This window comes from Dromiciops gliroides, chromosome 1 (genome assembly GCF_019393635.1).
Source record: "Dromiciops gliroides isolate mDroGli1 chromosome 1, mDroGli1.pri, whole genome shotgun sequence".
NCBI lineage: Eukaryota > Metazoa > Chordata > Mammalia > Microbiotheria > Microbiotheriidae > Dromiciops > Dromiciops gliroides.
The window spans coordinates 421287944-421305723 of NC_057861.1; the positions used below are offsets into that span (position 1 = coordinate 421287944).

Sequence of the window (17780 nt, forward strand, 5' to 3'; positions counted from 1 at the left end):
GCTGACTACCTCTCTCTCTCTTCCGTACTCTTTCCTCCCTTTGCTTCTGTGATTCTATTCTGTTTTAATTGTGGTTTCTTTCTTTCTTTCTTTTTTCAGGACAATGAGGGTTAAGTGACTTGCTCAGGGTCACACAGCTAGTAAATGTCAAGTGTCTGAGGCCATATTTGAACTCAGGTCCTCCTGAATCCAGGGCCAGTGCTTTATCCACTGCACTACCTAGCTGCCCCCAGTTTCTTTTGAATGTTATAGTTACTTGTACATGTGCTGACTTCCCCTTCTAAATCATAACTCTACCCTTGATATAATGTAAGCTTCTATGACTACATCTACCAGGATGGTTCTGATCTCCACTGTTATCTTCCACCTCTCTGAAAAAGAAGGCCAATCTTCTAATCTGCCCAGCTAAACCTTATGGAAAAGAAGAGAGGGAAGTGATGGTTTGGGGTAGGATGAATTTGAAGTACTAGCATTACAACCATATGAAGATTCCCAGAAAGACATTGAGAATGCAGGTTTGGAACTCTGAATAGAGATCAGGCTAGACTAGATATATAAATTTGGAAGCATTCCCATAGAGCAGAGCAATAGTAGGAGAACCAGATAGTACACATGGTTACAGAAGTTTAAAAAAAAAGGGTGGGGATGGGGGCGGGGAGAGAAAGTATCAAAGAATGAAAGGTAAGTCAAGAGTAATGTTATTAAAGAGTCCAAGAGTTTTTTAAAAGGCCATTGGATTGGGGGCAGCTAGGTGGCACAGTGGATAAAGCACCGGCTCTCTAAAGTCCTTTTTCTCTCTAAATCTATCATTTATCCATGTCTTGTTTCAGTTTACAACCACTGCCTTTTACATATAACCACCTTGATAAATGAGCACTTACTCATGTGACAGACACTGTACACTGTGCTTTACAATCATTACCTAGGGGCAGCTAGGTGGCACAGTGGATAGAGCACTGGCCCTGGATTCAGGAGGACCTGAGTTCAAATCTGACCTCAGACACTTGATACTTACTAGCTGTGTGACCCAGGGCAAGTCACTTAACCCTCATTGCCCTAGAGGGAAAAAAGGCCATTGGATTGATATTAAGAAGATCATTAGTGACTTTCAAGAGCAGCTACCCCTGGTGGTGGACATTGTACCAACACTCGCCAGATGTTAAAGGGGTAAAAGGTTAAGGAGTGAATGAGTGAAGAGGAAATGGAGCTAGAAATCATTTGATCTCCACAACAACCCTGGGAGATAAGTGATTTTATTAGATCAGTTTATAGATGAGGAAACACAGGCAAACAAATGTTGTAATGATTGGAATGACACCACCTGCTGGAGACTTACTGTAGAAGAGTTCTGCCCATGAAGCGAAGGTCTTTGAGGGCAAGACCAGGAGTCAGGAAGTGACGCGGGCTAGTGGGAGGAGGAAGGAAGAGACTGGCGCTCAGTCTCGCTCTCTTTCCTCTGAACTCTGGCGGAGAAGGGAGCTAGAAATGTGCTCTCCCTTTAATAGATAGGAATCTAGGCCTTTTTCTCTCTCTTTACCAAATTCTTATTCTCCTTAATAAATGCTTAAAAGCCTAACTCTTGCTAAAGCTTATAATTGATTGGCGACCACTCATTGGATATTTTAGACAGATTAGCTAGAATTTTAGCCCTTAACAATGTTAAGTGACTTACCCAAGGTTACACAGTTAGTAAGTTTTTGAGGTTGGATTTGAACCTAGGTCTTCTGAACTTCAAGGCTAACACTATATCAACTGTGCTTCCTTATTGTTAGAAGATGGTAGGAGACAGAGAGAGAGAATGATATCTTGAAGGCATAATGGGTCAAGGGAAGATCATTATTGTTGTTATTTTTTAGATGGGAAAACCTGAGCATGTTTTTTGATAACCCTTTGGGTCACCTGTAGTTTGGATTCTTCTGAGATCATGCTGTTTCAAGGTTGGGTTCTAGTAGAGAGTAGAGAGGTAGAGACAGAAGATTGATGGAGGCAGAAGAGGATAGGATCAGGGGTTAACTTTGGCCAAGAGCTTGGGACACTTCTCATCAAGCATAGGAGTATAAGTGAATTGGAAGGGTAAAACTAAAGAAAGAGAAGTTCTGAGGTGGGAAGGGGAAAGTTGAAGGAGCTTAATCTTAGTCAAGTGGTAGACATAACAGCTATGTCAAGTCAATAAATTAACTTAAAGTATATTTAGTAATCATAATTGCTAACTTTTATACAGTGCTTTAAAGTTTGCAAAGTACTTTACATATGTTATCTCATCTGATCCTCACAAAACCCTGTGAGGTAGTTGCTATTATTGTTCCTGCTTTATAGACAAGGAAACTAAGGCTGGAAGTGGTTAAATGACCTGCCTAGAGTCATATAGTAAGTGTGTGAGGCAGGATTCAAATTCAGACTTTCTTTGCCTCCAAGTCCAATATTTTACCCAGTGTACCACCTAACTGCCCATTGGAAATATATTGTTTGGGTAGCTCTAAACTAGGCACTATAAATGATATAAAAGAAATCTAGTTTTGACTCTGCAACTAACTTCCAGTCCGACATTTACTTAACCATTCTGAGACTTTGGTGTATATACTTCAAGGGATTGTTGTGAGATCAAATGGGATTATGAAATGAAGTATCTTGAAAAGTATAAATCATTATAAAAATGTAATCTATTAATAATAACAGTTAGAATCACTATACAGACCTTAGAATGTATACATATGTGTATATATATATATATATAAAATTTTTTTTCAAGGCAATGAGGGTTAGGTGACTTGCCCAGGGTCACACAGCTAGTGTCAAGTGTCTGAGGCCAAATTTGAACTCGGGTCCTCCTGAATCCAGGGTCAGTGCCCTATCCACTGCACCACCCAGCTGCCCTTGAATGCATATATTTCATTAGGCCGACCTGATTCACATATATGAAATGTTTCAAAAAAAGTGCAAGAATGAGAGTCAAACTAAATAATGTCTTAGGGCCTTATCTACTCTAAGAATGTAAAAGGAGGATTCTCCAAATATATCAAGTAACCAGTTGGGTGGTACAGCCTAAAAGCACAACTGGAATTCCGAAAAAGGAGGCATCAAGGATGAAACTTTTGAAAATTGGTTTACAAAGTGGAGGCCAGGGGGAGGAGGGATTGGTGATGTTTCCAAACTTCTGCAAGTCTGAAGCCCCAGATGGCTGGTACAAATGTGAGGATCTATTGTTGATTCATTTAATGCCCTTCCCTGAAGTATTTCCAGCCTGTTCTACAACTAATCCCCTACACTGCCTGTAGGGTAGGACTTTAACCATTTCCATGGAGAAAAACCCCCGAAAAAACAGAAATAGCGGTAGCCTAGCATAGAGCTTCTTAAAACTTTTTCCACTCATGACCCCTTTCATCCAAGAAATTCTTATATGACCCCAAGTGTATAGGTATATAAAATAAAAATACATAACCTTTTACTGTTGCCAGATTTTTCTCAACCTGCCCCCACATTCAGTTTCCACAACCCTGTAGGGGGCGGGCCCATGGTTTAAGAAACTAGGGCCTAGCACACCTTAAAACTATGCAAACAGTCTCTTAACCTAAGAAACCTGGCATAAACACAAGGTTATTTCCACTCTTTTAGTAATACTCCTTGAAGTATATGAAAGAATACTGTCTTCATGGCAATATGGCTGTTATCTGTATTTTTCAAGACTAGAGTTTGTCTAAATTGCAATATGAAGAGCTTAGCCTCTCCCTGTGGAAACAACAGAAAAACTTTACCTAAAAAGGTATTATCAAGAGAAATCATGAATTCTTTTTTTTAGAGTTGTTGTTTGTTTAGTTTTTTTCAGCACAGAGTCCAGTCCTCCACAAAAGCAAGAGAGGATCCCTCATTAATCAACAAGAATTTATTAAATACCCCCCTATGTGCCAGGGTACTGTGTTAGGCATTGAGACCCATTGAAGTGATTTCTCACTGTCCCTCCAGGTCTGTGGGCATGTTTACTGTAATTTCAAAGATTCTTATACCCTGTTATGTGTTGATACCATCATGCTATATTTGTTAACTCAGGAAAACCATTGTTAGAACTTGAGCAAAAATACACCTTCCCTCAAATCTCTTCAGTTTTAGTTTGATTTGTCTTACTTACATTGCCAATGCTGTTGATTCCTTCCTCTGAAAAGTGATTATTCATCTTGCCTACAGCTTTTCCTCCAGCTTTGATCATTTCCACACTCCACATAATAGAGCTATTCTTTCCTGCACAGGTTCTCAATCCCTTGAGACTACATTATCTCCTTGATGGTTAGATAAAGTTTTTATCTTGGAAGATAAATGTGATCTCATCTCCTGGGAGAAATTGTGGAGTAAGGGAGTTTGCTAAATATAGTCATTTTAACATTCATCAGGGCCATGAGAGTTCTCTGCAGCCCATAAAAACAATACTTGATCCTCCCACATTTGCTACTCTGACCTTGTCTTCATTACTAGACCAATGGTAATGTCTACATGATGCCAAGTCAAAGTAGGTGATTCAGTCAGATTACTGACCATTCAGTGAGAAGAATAGGCAGGCCTAGTATGGTTATAGGCATATTTGGAGTCATGAAATATACATATTACTTGAAATGGTATTGAATGTTTTGACCTTAATCCAAGATTCAAAATCAAGTCACAAATCCAGAATTGGAAAAGACCTTAGAAGTCATCTATTTAGTCCAATCTTCTTCCCCAGCCCCCCACCATAATGTTGGGAACTCCTCCTTTAGTATTTTCCTGATATTATGGTTATGTGTCTGTTTAGACACTTCTGGGAATAGGATGATCACTCTTTTAAGAGGCAGCCTACAGGGCAGCTAGATGGCGCAGTGGATAAAACACTGGCCCTGGATTCAGGTCTACCTGAGTTCAAATCTGGCCTCAGATTACTTAACATTTACTAGTTGTATGACCCTGGGCAAGTCACTTAACCCCAATTGCCTCACCAAAAAAAAAAAAAAAAGGCAGCCTATTCCATTATTGAACAGCTCTAGTTATAATTTATTTTAAGGATGCTACCCAATTTCCATTCGGCTTTCAATAATTTCTTTGAGGTCCTAGGCATGAGGATCAGGTTTCTTTTTTCACCCAGAATAACTATTGGCTTTTTTTTTCAGTGTACTGTTTCTTGTGGTGGAGGAGTGAGGATTCGAAATGTCACTTGTGCCAAGAACAATGATGAACCATGTGACTTCACAAAGAAACCCAATAGTCGAGCCCTGTGTGGTCTACAACAGTGTCCTTCTGGCCGGAGACTATTAATCCCTCCTCTGAAACCCAAGAGAAGACCAATATCCAATAGAAGAAATCTACCCAAACCCAAGTCGACCCCCTCAAGACCCATCCCTCCCCCTACACCAAGTCCCACAGTTCTTACTACAACTATGATGCCTGAATCTGTAAGCCTGAGCACTATGACAATTATTAGCACAAGTCCTACTATGTCTTCCAAAGATCAAGATGCTGCAGGAGGAAAATTGCAAAATAATTCAATCCCCTCTGAACTAGACCCCAATGTTTCCGTTGTTCCCCCTGAAAGCACATTGCAGCCCAATCCTACTACTGGGTCTGTGAGTACTGAGACAAGCAGCAGAATTACAACTAGTGAAGGAAATGTTTCCCATTCAGAAAGGACATCTACCTCTAAAGTGGACTTCGTGGTCAAAACAGATGTCATTCCTGTGTTGCCATTCACCACAAGTCCAGTGACATTGCAAGTGACTACCGTTTTTGACCACTTACCTGAGGGGCCAGAAATAGAAGTCCACAGTGGCTCAGGAGAAGACAGTGACCAGCATGTGAACAAAACTACAGATGGTCCTGTAACGTGGACCAAGAGCAAAAGCCTCACAGACCAGCCTCCACCTATAAATGCCATCAATATGCCACCCCAGCCCCAACCAACACCATACCTCAGTGATCCTGCCACATGGCATTCATTCAACACAACAACAGCAGATGGGCTGTGGTCTTCAACAAGGACCAGCCAACAACCCGCTACTCTCAAATATGGCACATTGGATGTCAATGCCACAGTCACCAAAAAACCTTCCCTCCTGCAGCTACCACCAGGAAGGAAAATTGAATCAATGCCACATGAGAAGTTGCCAACTCATGTGGAAACAGAATCCAAGAGTAGTAAGACTCCATCACAAGGCCTTGAATCTGATTTGACTGAGGAGGATGCAAAGAATCTGATTGCTGAGGGCTTTTTGCTGAATGCCACCAATTATAAGCACCTCAAAGTGCCCGACCCAACACAAAGCACCCCCTACTGGATGGTGGGCAACTGGAGTGAGGTAAGACGCTTCATTTGGATCACTGGCAAACAGAATGATAGAACTATAAGTGGAAGGGACCTTTAGATCCATCAATTCCAACTCCTTCATTTTATAAATGAGGAAACTGAAGTCTAGACAAGGTGAATCCCAAGGGAGTCACACACACTCCCTCGTCATACAAAGTAGTTACGGTCATACAGGAAGCACCAGAGACTGACTTTGAGTTCAGTTCCTCTGACTCTGGAACCAGAACTCTTTTCACCACCTGATGATGTGTGGAAAACAGCTAGAAACTTAACCTTCTTAGTGCCCTTTTCACTATAAAATGTGATCCAATCTGGAAAAAAAATAATAAATAGTGGGCAAAACTACAACTCCAATTGTGGGTGGCAGATGGAGCATAGTGCAAAAGAAGGAATGCTTTTCTAAAAGGGGCTCCTTAGATATCAAGAGACCCCTCACTTTATCTTTCCCGGCATCAGTTTCCTTTACTCTAAAATGAAGGAGTTGGCCTCCAGATTCCTTTCTAGCACTAACAAGCTATTTGTCTCAGAATGACCAATAAACTTGATACATATGTGCAGATATGGTTAAAACTGATCAGGTAAGCACAACTGAGATGGAAAAGCCCATGACAAGACCCTTTCTAGAAATCCCATGACTTTTGAGTCAGGTACAGTAGGGTTCTATAAGTCAGTCCCTTGATTGTAAAATAGGGGTGTGTGTGTGTGTGTGTGTGTGTGTGTGTGTGTGTGTGTGTGTGTGTGTGTGTGTGTGTACGAAAGAATAAGCTGTTAGGAGTGTGCATGTGTGTCCATGAGATGGCAAATTCCCTGAGGTAAATGATGTTTTAATTAACTTTGAATAATCCCTAGTGCTCAGCACAGTGACTTTGCTCAGGACCTAGGCTGCTGTAGGGACAGGAGAGGTAGATTTTTTTTGGGGGGGGGGGGCCGGATCTTCAAGGGAATATGAGTGCACCTCAATAGCACTGGTCCTTTAGGATCCTAGATCCTAACAGTGGAAGGAACCTCAGAGGAAATCTTGTCCAACCCTCTCATTTTATAGATGAGGAAAAAAGAGAGGCCCATGGGAATTGAGTGATGTGCTCAATATCAGAGTAAATATCAGAGAGCCAAGATTTTAATCCAGGTAATCCGACTCCAGATCCATCATTATTTCCACTCTATTCCATTCCCAGTACATAATCTCCTTACTAGTGCTTGGTAAGTGAGTGGTCAAAGGCTGGCCTGAGTATATTTGTCAAGAAAGCATGAGCTTGGGGCAGCTAGGTGGTGAAGTGGATAGAGCACCAGCCCTGGAGTCAGGAGTACCTGAGTTCAAAACCGGCCTCAGACACTTAACACTTACTAGCTGTGTGACCCTGGGCAAGTCACTTAACCCCGACTGCCTCACTAAAAAACAAAAAAAAAGAAAAAGAAAGCATGAGCAGACAGACATTAGTGGTGATAATTCATTGAGTTCTTAGAGAAAAAAACAGTAGTTGATTTATGTTAGGGTATGTTTGAGAGCCCCTGTTGCCCATTTCTACTTTTTTGAAAAAGACTGAGGGACACAGATGGGGGTAGAAGGGGAGAGGGTCCCAGTCCCTTCTGCTCACCTTGGATAACACAAGGTTGCAAGATCAGATTCTGTGTTATAGAACATATCCAAATCATGAGTTTCTGAGTTCCTTCCAGCAGTATTCCAGGAAGAGATTGCCTCGTGACTTATGGGGCATATAAGACAGAGCACAGCAATAGTGTGACAAGTGCTTTGTACATAGTAGATAATAAATGTGCCACTAAGTGAATGGATGAATCACTAAAATGCAGAGTAGTTGTAGAAACATCTAATAGAATCATAACATTTCAGAAAGAAAGCCAGCTTAGAGATCTTATCCAGCTCTGTCCTTCATTTTTCAAGTGATGAAACTGAAACAACAGTGAAAGCCTCAGGGATGTCTTGGACTCTGTGTGATTCCACATTTTTATCAATGGAGACAGAGATGTCAAGCCTGCCAAATTTCATAAACTTAGACCAGCTGACATGTGAATAACAAAGTTTAGCTCTCAAAAGATCTCAGTATGCTGGAATCACAGATAAATTAAGCTCGGTAAGTAGAAATTCAGTAGGGGCTAAATGTAAAGTTCTACACTCTGGGTTCAAAAAATCAACTTCACAAATTCAGGACACGAGAAGTGCGGCTACACAAGTTTCTATGAAAAGGATCTAGGAGTTTAAGGAGACTAAAACTTCATTACAAAGTTCCAGTTGAATATGGCAGCTGAGAAACTTAATGCTATCCCAGACAGCATTAAGAGAATCTTAGAGTCCCTTATTGTGGACTCTAAGATTTGCTCTAAGGATTTGCTAAAGTACTTGAGACAGGTGGCAGAGTGGGAAAGATTGAAGAGACCTGTCCTCAGAGGACCTAGGGTCAAATCACCCCCTAATTACTGACTTGTGACTTTGGATAAGATTCTCTGGCTTGAAATGAGGGTCTGGATTCCATAGCCAGAAAGCTCTGGATGTGTGATCCCAGGTCCCTCGGTCTGCTGTTCTCCTCCCTGACAAGGTCACTACCATTTAGGAAGCATAGACAAGCTGATGTGGGTGCAGAGTGCTAGATAATGTGCTATAACTGGGTCAGAAGCAACATAGGATGTTTGAGCTTACAGAAGAGATAAGGGAACATGATATCTGTCTTTAAATTTAGGAACAGATTAAACTCATTTGGCTCAGCTCCAATTAGGAGCAATGAGGAGAAGACTTCCTAACAATTAGAGCTATGCAAGAGTGGAACTGCCTACTTCCAGAGACAGCAGATTTCTCTTCAGTGGAGATATTTAGTAAGGTCTTACTTTGTTGTTAATTACATACTAAGTCTTTCCTTGTGCCATCCCTGTGTCTTGGCAATTTCTTTTCCATTGATACCTAAATCAAAAGTGTCGATAGGAATAGATTGATTATATTTCTTCATGCCCACAACTGGTCAAGATCCAGAGCTCCAGAAAAAACATAAATTTGTATTCAGTATAACCATGGTACAGGGAATTGTAGAACTAGGACAATGGATGGATAACAGTTTGGAAATTGTCAATAAATTTGAAGCTACTATCTCTGCCCTGCTCCTATATTGCTGTGCCCCTCTATGAAAAGCCATGCTCTTACAGTAGAGTCTAGCCATAGATTATCTTTGTGACCTTGAGCTAGCCAATTCTTCTTTTTGTCCCTCAGTTTCTCACCCAGAATATGAAGGATCAAACATGACAATCTCTAAGGTCTCTTCTAAGGTTTAAATTTGGATTTGTGATCAACTTCCTGACCCCAACAATGTGCTATAAAAAGGCATCTATCAGAAATACCTTCCTTTCAGGTTGGTCCATACCCTGATACTTCAAAAGGGCTCCACATGAAGTTCATGGATGGATAGCTCCCTTTATTCAACAGAATCACAGAATGTGAAAAGAAGGAACCTCAGTGATCATGTAGGGCAACCCCTCATTTTACATAGCACTCCAGGCCCTTCCAGCCTGGAGTATCCCCAAATTCTATCCAAGTATATATTCATTGCTTCCATCAACATTATCAATCCATCTCATCCTCGGCTATCCCCTTCTCCTTTTGTTTTGTTTTTGTTTGCTTTTTTGTTTTTGTTTTTACAGGGCAATGAGGTGCCTAGGGTCACACAGCTAGTAAGTGTCAAGTGTCTGAGGCTGGATTTGAACTCAAGTCCTCCTGAATCCAAGGCCAGTGCTTTATCCACTGTGCCACCTAGCTGCCCCTTCCCCTCCTTCTTTTGCCTTTAGTCTTTCCCAACATGAGGACCTTTCCCAATGAGCCCCATTTTCTCATTATGTTGCCAAAGTATTTAAGCTTCAGCTTCAGTATTTGGCCTTCCAGTAAATAGCCTTAATTTATTTCTTTAAGTATTGACTGATTTATTTTTTGCACAACAACTATTTCCTAATAAACCTTCCCTCCTTTATTGAGCCCTCCCTTTTAATACAACAAAGCGGTCAAGCCAAGCCATCCCAAAATAGCCACTTTATCTAATAGCTAGCGCACCATTCCACTCCATAGCTCTCTCCCTCTCTGTGAAGAAGAGAGGCAGGTGTTTCATCCTGTTTCTTGGGGCAAGATTAGTCACTGCCATTCATCTGAATCCAACATTTTGAATGTTGCTCTTGCTTATATTGGTGTAGTCATTGTGTATCTTGCTCAGTCTACCCTTCCTTTTCTCTCCCACAGTGTTCCACAACCTGTGGCTTAGGTGCTCTTTGGAGACATGTGGAATGCAGCACTCAGATTGATTCTGACTGTGAGTCCATTCAGAGGCCGACCCTGCCAAGAGATGTCCACCTGCGCCCCTGTGCAGGCTGGAAAGTGGGGCAACTGGAGCAAGGTAGTCAAAGCTCAGCTTTGATCTTGAGAAATGACTCCCTAAGATTCACAAGAAAGCAAAGCAAGCAAACACAAAACACACAAAAAAGCCTGCCTTCTTTCCTTTCAGTGCACATACAGAATTTTCATAGTAAAGAGACGTCAGAAAAGCCAGTTCAATGCATGAAAATGTAAGGAACAAGGAGTGGTTTTCCTCATCCTTCATAGGCAATCAATCAAAATGCAGTTGTTAAGAATTTGCTTTTTCTTGAGGATGCAAAGCCAAACTGATTCCAACATTCAAGGAGCAACACTTAAATAGCTTTTATACATAGAAGAGATATATACATATATACATATATATATATACATATACATATTATGTGTGTGTATGTTTGTATATATTTATATATGCAGGTATATAGTATATATTCATATACATGCACAAAGTAAATGAAGGTGAAAGGGGAAGGTGTTAGCACCTGGGACTGGGGAAAGGCTTCCTGCAGAAGATGGTGATTTAAACTGAGTCTTTTTTTTTTTCATTTTTTTGTGGGGCAATGAGAGTTAAGTGACTTGCCCAGGGTTACACAGCTAGTAAGTGTCAAGTGTTCCAAGGCTGGATTTTTTAACACAGGTCCTCCTGAATCAGGGTCGGTGCTTTATCCACTGCACCACCTAGCTGCCCCCAATAATGACTTTTCAAGTTTTTTCCCCCATAAGAGGGAGAAAGATAAGTGACTATAGCTAGCAGGTATGGTGGGATTAAGAGAGGGTTTTTAAGGATAAAGTAGACATGATCATTTGGAAGGATGCTGCTCCTTTAAAGGGGTCAGTCAGAATTAAGAATAAGACAACCTTTATTTGTAGTAGAAAGTTGTTTATTCTAACCTGTTGCAGGACCTAATACTGCCCCCTTTTCCAAGGCCCATTGTTTTTTGGGGTTTTTTTTTTTCGTTTTTTTTAGTGAGCAATTGGGGTTAAGTTGACTTGCCCAGGGTCACACAGGCTAGTAGCGTTAAGTGTCTGAGGCCGGATTTGAACTCAGGTACTCCTGGCTCCAGGCTGGTGCTCTATACACTGCGCCACCTAGCTGCCCCAAGGCCATTGTTCTTGATGCAATCTGTGTGGTATCTTGGTCCCATGAATTTATCAGAGTCAAGAAATAAAGGATGCATCTGGAATCTAATGTGGTGTGACACTCCTGTGCATAAACAGAGGACGGGGCCAGGAATGCAAATAGTGCAATAAAAGGCTGAAAGCTTCTGGGAAACAGGTTGAGTCAGATAAACAGGGAGCTTGCCAATACTTCCTGTGCCCTGCCTCCCAATCTGGGATTGACCTTACTGGGATGACTCTCCACTCCTAAATGTATTCTCCTGCTCATCATAGCCCCTTGGACTTCAGAGCTGCAGAGAAACTCAGTTTCCCAAACCAGACTAGTCTTTGTTCCTAGTATGGCATTGCCTTCCTCCAGCCCCAGTTCTAATGATTGACAAGATTATTCACAGATGTCAGTCACCTGAGATGATGGGAATATGAGGGTGGTGGGGAGGTAGAGAGGATAGGCATAATTAGATATCAGTCAGCAATGACAGAAAAGTTCTAGCATTTTGGGAAACATAAGGAATAGAGATCTGGGAAAAGGAGATCTGCTCTTTGATTTATGGACAGGATACTTATCAGGAAAGAACCTCATGTTGAAAAAAACTGACCGGAAGTCTCAAACAGATCCTTACCACCTCTGTCTCAACAAGGTACAGTCATAGACAGAAACATAGACTTTTCCTCCATCTTGGTATCCATTTTGCCAAGGGAGAGACGATTCCCTATCTGATCTCTAGAAGAAGGGAATGATGAGGTACCTAGAAAAATTGGAAAGGAAGTGAAATTTCTTTCTTTGGTAGCCTTTCATCTCCTTTTCCATACATTTCTATCATCTGATCCTCCTTCTCTTCTACCATTCAGAGTACTACTACAGGGGCAGCTAGGTGGCTCAGTGGATAAATCACCAGCCCTGGATTCGGAAGGACCTGAGTTCAAATCCGACCTCAGACACTTGACACTAGCTGTGTGACCCTGGGCAAGTCACTTAACCCTCATTGCCTCACAAAACAAACAAAAACAAACAGATTCCTGCTACCCTCTTCTTCCCTTTTGTATACCCCAAAGTCCCCACAATAATACCTGACTTTCCTTAATACTTATTGTGATGCATGTGCCAAAATTTCTTCCCTCTCTTTACTCTCTCACTTATGAATCAAAACTTCCATTTTCTCAGTGAGTTAATGTTGGGTATCCTAGATCTTAGCAAATGATAGTTTTTCATGATAGTCTCATGGAAAAGATAGAAAGATGTGGGCTGGTTAATGGTATAATTTTGTGGATTCAGAAATGGTTGAATGGATGTACAGAAAAAGTAATTAATGACCTTATATCAGCTATTAAGAGGTAGAAAGTCACAGAATTCCATGCTTGGTTCTATGCTATTAAATTTTTAAATGGCTTAAATAAAGATAGATAGTATACTTTTCATATTTGTAGATAACAGAAAGATGGAAAGACTAACACAAGGAAGGAGAATCAAGAGCTAAAATAGAGCATTTGGCTGAATTTAACAATTTGGAATGTAGTAGGAATAAATAAAATATCTTACATTTAGGTTCAAAAATTAACTTTAGAAATTCAACATAGAAAAATATGGTAGGGGCAGCTAGGTGGCACAGTGGATAAAGCACCGGCCCTGGAGTCAGAAGGGCCTGAGTTTAAATCCAGCCTCAGACACTTGACACTTACTAGCTGTGTGACCCTGGGCAAGTCACTTAATTCTCATTGCCCTGCCAAAAAAAAAGTAGGAAAAAAAAAAAAGCAGGGTAGATGGCAGTTACTCTAGAAAAGATCTTGGGGCGGCGGGGATAGCAAACAGTAAGCTTAATATGAACCAAGAATGTAATATGGCATTCAAGGAAACTAACATAACCTTAGTGTTCAAAGATGCACAATGTCGGCCTCAGACACTTAACACTTACTAGCTGTGTGACCCTGGGCAAGTCACTTAACCCCAATTGCCTCACTAAAAAACAAAACAAACAAAAACAAACAAAAAAAAAGATGCACAATGTCAAGGGCTAAGGAATTGATAAGCTTTCTATCCTATTCTCTGGCTAGATCATGTTTGGAACATTATGTTCAGTTCTGGTCTTTACATTTTAGGAAAGACAAAAGAGATAGTGCCAATGTCAGGCAGGTAGTTGTCTTTCTTGTTGTTCTTCATTTCAGTCATGTCCAACTCTTCATGACCTCATTTAGGGTTCTCTTAGCAAAGATACTGAAGTTGTTTGCTATTTTCTTTTCCAGCTCATTTTACAGATGAAGAACCTGAGGCAAACAGAGTTAAGTGACTTGTCCAGGGTCACAGAGATAGTGTCTTGAGGCCAGATTTGAACTCGGATTTGAACTTGAGTTTTGTTAACTCCAGGTTTATCCATTGTACCATCTAGCTGCCCTTACTTGTTGATTGATGGATGAATTAGAATGGCAAGGGGCCTTGAATTCATGCCTTTTAAGGATCAATATAAGGAACTGGGAATATTCAGCCCAGAAAAGAGCTGACTTAAACATTATAGGTGTCTTTAGGGATCTGAAGTGTTGTTACCATTGAAGAGGGGCCAAAATCATGTTTATTCATCCTCAGAAGAAAAAGCCAAGGACAGTTGGTGCAAGTTGCAAAGATGTGCAAATGTTTGCTTGAGTTAAGAAAACTTCCTAACATCTATGATTATCAAAAAAAAAATAACATGGGCTGTCTAGGGAGGTAAGAGTTTCACCCCTCTCTGGAAAACTTTTAACAAAAGTTGAATAGGTCAGATGTGATGTAGAAAGATATAATATAGGGGCCAGCTAGGTGACACAGTGGGTAAAGCACCAGCCCTTGATTCAGGAGAACCTGAGTTCAAATCTAGCCTCAGACAATTGACACTTACTAGCTGTGTGACCCTGGGCAAGTCACTTATCCCTCATTGCCCCATACAAACAAACAAAAAAACATATAATATAGAGGGGGATTCTTGTTCTGGTAGTTTTTGGACCAGTTGGCCTTTGATTCCTTCTGTTCTATGATAGAAGGAAAGAAATTTGGTTAAATGATGACTAAAAATAATGACCTTTCCCTTTACTTTCCAGGAATATTTAAATTTTAAAGAAATATAGTTGCTAACTCAAATTAATTTCTAATTTGTGAAATACGTTAAACAGTGAAACTAATCAATTTAAAGAGTATCAAAGATATTTGGGGCCCAGGCAGGGAAGCTGGTAGACTAAATACTTAATATCCTATTTATGCACCCTAGATCATTTAGCAGATGTTCTTATTCTTAGAAGAGGTCCACAGTCTTCACCAGAATTCACCAAGGGGGTTCATGGTGTTAAAAATAAAGTTAGGGGCAGCTAGGTGGCGAAGTGGATGTAGCACTGGCCCTGGATTCAGGAGGACCTGAGTTCAAATTCGACCTCAGACACTTAACACTTACTAGCTGTGTGACCCTGGGCAAGTCACTTAACCCCAATTGCCCTGCAAAAAAAAAAAAAAAGTTAGAATTCCCTGCTCTAAAGAGTCCTGTGAGTAGCTACTTCCCCTGCCTAACTCCTCTTTCCGCTCTCCCATGGGAAGCCAGTAACATTCATGTTTATTCCAGCTACTGCAGCAGCTTCTTTGTTCATTCCTTGGGGCCAATACCTCCCTTGTTATTTTATTCTTCTTAGTTTTGTCTTTGACTAACCATTACTGAGGTTTGCACATAGAAAAGCTGTCTCTGGCTATATGGAGGAAAAATTTTAAACCTTAGCCCTATCCTGGGTAGGCCCCACCTGACCAAGGGTTTTGACTCAAGAGTTCCAGTGGTATCTGTTTTACTAAGATGTCCTCAGGGCACTAACTAAACTCTGTTCACTTGTGCTCAGTTTTCATAGTTTATTTCATAGTCATTTTCTCATAAATTATTCACCATGGCAGAAGCCTTGGTGGGGAATTGGGAGAAATCGGAAAAGATGAGCCAAATAAGAAAATGCCTATTTTTCCCACTGCTTCACTCCTTTGCCCCTAAGAACCATAAGCAAGTTCTAATGCTCGTACTAGTGCTTGCTCACTCGCTCTCGCTCTCTCTCTCTCTCTCTCTCTCTCTCTCTCTCTCTCTCTCTCTCTCTCTCTCAATCTCTGTCTCTCTCTCCTCTCCCCATCTCTGTCTCTCTCTCCCTCTTACACACACACACACACACACACAAAACTTGCAAAACTAATTCCTACACTGGCCATGTCCAAAAATGTATGTCTTTTCCTGGTTTTAAATCCATCCCCTCTCTAGCAGAAGTTGGGTGGCATGATTCATCTTCAGCCCACTCAATTTATGACTTATCATTATATTAATCAGAGTCCTAAAATCTTTTGAAGTTGTTTTTCTCTATAATGTCTTTTCATGATGTAAATTATTCTCCTAGTTCTGTTCTCCTCCTCGAGACATATTATTTATCCCTCTACCACTACCTCGAAGAGGGAACTTTTCTGAAACTTTTCCTCACCAAAGCATTTTGTCAATATTTCCAAAAAACATATTTAGTAGATTCGGGTCACTTAGAATAGAGAAGGAAAGATTGAGGGAGGATGATTAAATAATGGAATCAAAGTCTATGGAGAATAATGACCAAATGCCCAATGCCTTGTCCTTGAAAATCTTCCTGATATTAGATCTCAAATGATGATAGACAATCAGATTCTGAAATGGCTTTTATACTGCCCTACAGCCCTCCTCCTTCAATTTCTCTTAGTGTATGACCTTTTTAGGTCTTTAACACCAGTGTTTCTGTGTGAGAACAGGGCAGGAATATAGTGATAAGCTAAATATCTTTTCTGCCTTTTGGGGTAGATTTAATGTATTGGGCATTTTTTTTTTTACCCTAAGAGAACATTTTGCAATCAGAAAAAGCCTAGGGTATGCAAAGCCAGGGGAAATGATCACTGTGGTTTTGAACCACCCACTGTTAATGAATTTAACCTGGGAACACATTGAAATGATTTCATAGATCATAAAAATGCCAGGAAGAGAAAGTTGTGATTTCATTTCAGTCTCACCACTGGCTCCAGCCAGCTAGTGGCATTTATCATTCTAACTTGATTTCGTTTGGAAATTATATCAGTTGAGTAACTGCCCTGCAGTAGCTGGAAAATTATTGGGCCTGGTCAGTAGCAACAGTTACATCGTCAACCATTTTTTCATTAGTCCAGTCCCTGCCCTCTGCCTGATCCATGTCTTCTTTCATTAGGAAGCATATAGATTTTTTAAAAGACACTTATTTGAGCACTGTGGAGATGAACTTAGGCAATTGGCATTTAGTACACAAAGACAAAACAGTGTTAGGAGTGGAGTAATTTAATGTCATCACTTCTCTTTCACTAACCCAATCTTGGAGCTTTTGAGAATGTAATAGAGTAAGATAGCCGGGGAGCACCTTGGCCAATTATTGTCTTTAGTATAATAACACATTTCATTTCTCTTTGTAAATAAACATACTCTTTGACCAAAAAAAAAATACTAATTTTAAAATTAAATTTAAGAAGAGACTGTGGCAATAAGTGAAAAAGGTCACAAGACTCCTTAGTCTATGAATGTCCTGCAAATTTTTATTGAGTCCCCTCACCTTTTTTCTGCACTGTCATATTTGCCTGAAGTCTGTTTGCAGGAAACAAAAGACTGCTTTGTGTGGTAGTCTTTACCTCATTTGTTCTGGTGCTAATTTTAAATTGACAGTTGTTTTTTCTACATGTGCTCATTGCACTACAGGGAAATAGAAGTTTTACAGTGTGCTTTTGAGCTATTGGGTCAGGGCTGATCTTTCTCTACTTTTTTTTTTTTCATAGAAAAAACAAACACAATTTATTTACAGAAGGTGAGAACCATCCATCTGTTCCCTGTCCACTTTCTCTCTGTCTTTCTGAGTTACACACTAAGACCTGAAAGCTAGATTATTTCTGGTCTATGTCTCCAGGACCTCACAGAGAGAGGGGAAATGCAATATTTCAGTATCACTTCTTAGCACCCTAGAGATCAC

At 40.5% G+C, this 17780-nt stretch overlaps 1 protein-coding gene across 1 annotated transcript in view; it reads left to right on the top strand.

Annotated features, from left to right (window-relative positions):
* Positions 1-17780, top strand: part of ADAMTS12 (ADAM metallopeptidase with thrombospondin type 1 motif 12) — a 569738-nt gene that overhangs the window by 508284 nt on the left and 43674 nt on the right. The window contains 3 exon segments of the mRNA XM_043975705.1: positions 5130-6311; positions 10548-10685; positions 10687-10701. Of these exon segments, the coding sequence (XP_043831640.1) occupies positions 5130-6311; positions 10548-10685; positions 10687-10701 (1335 nt within the window).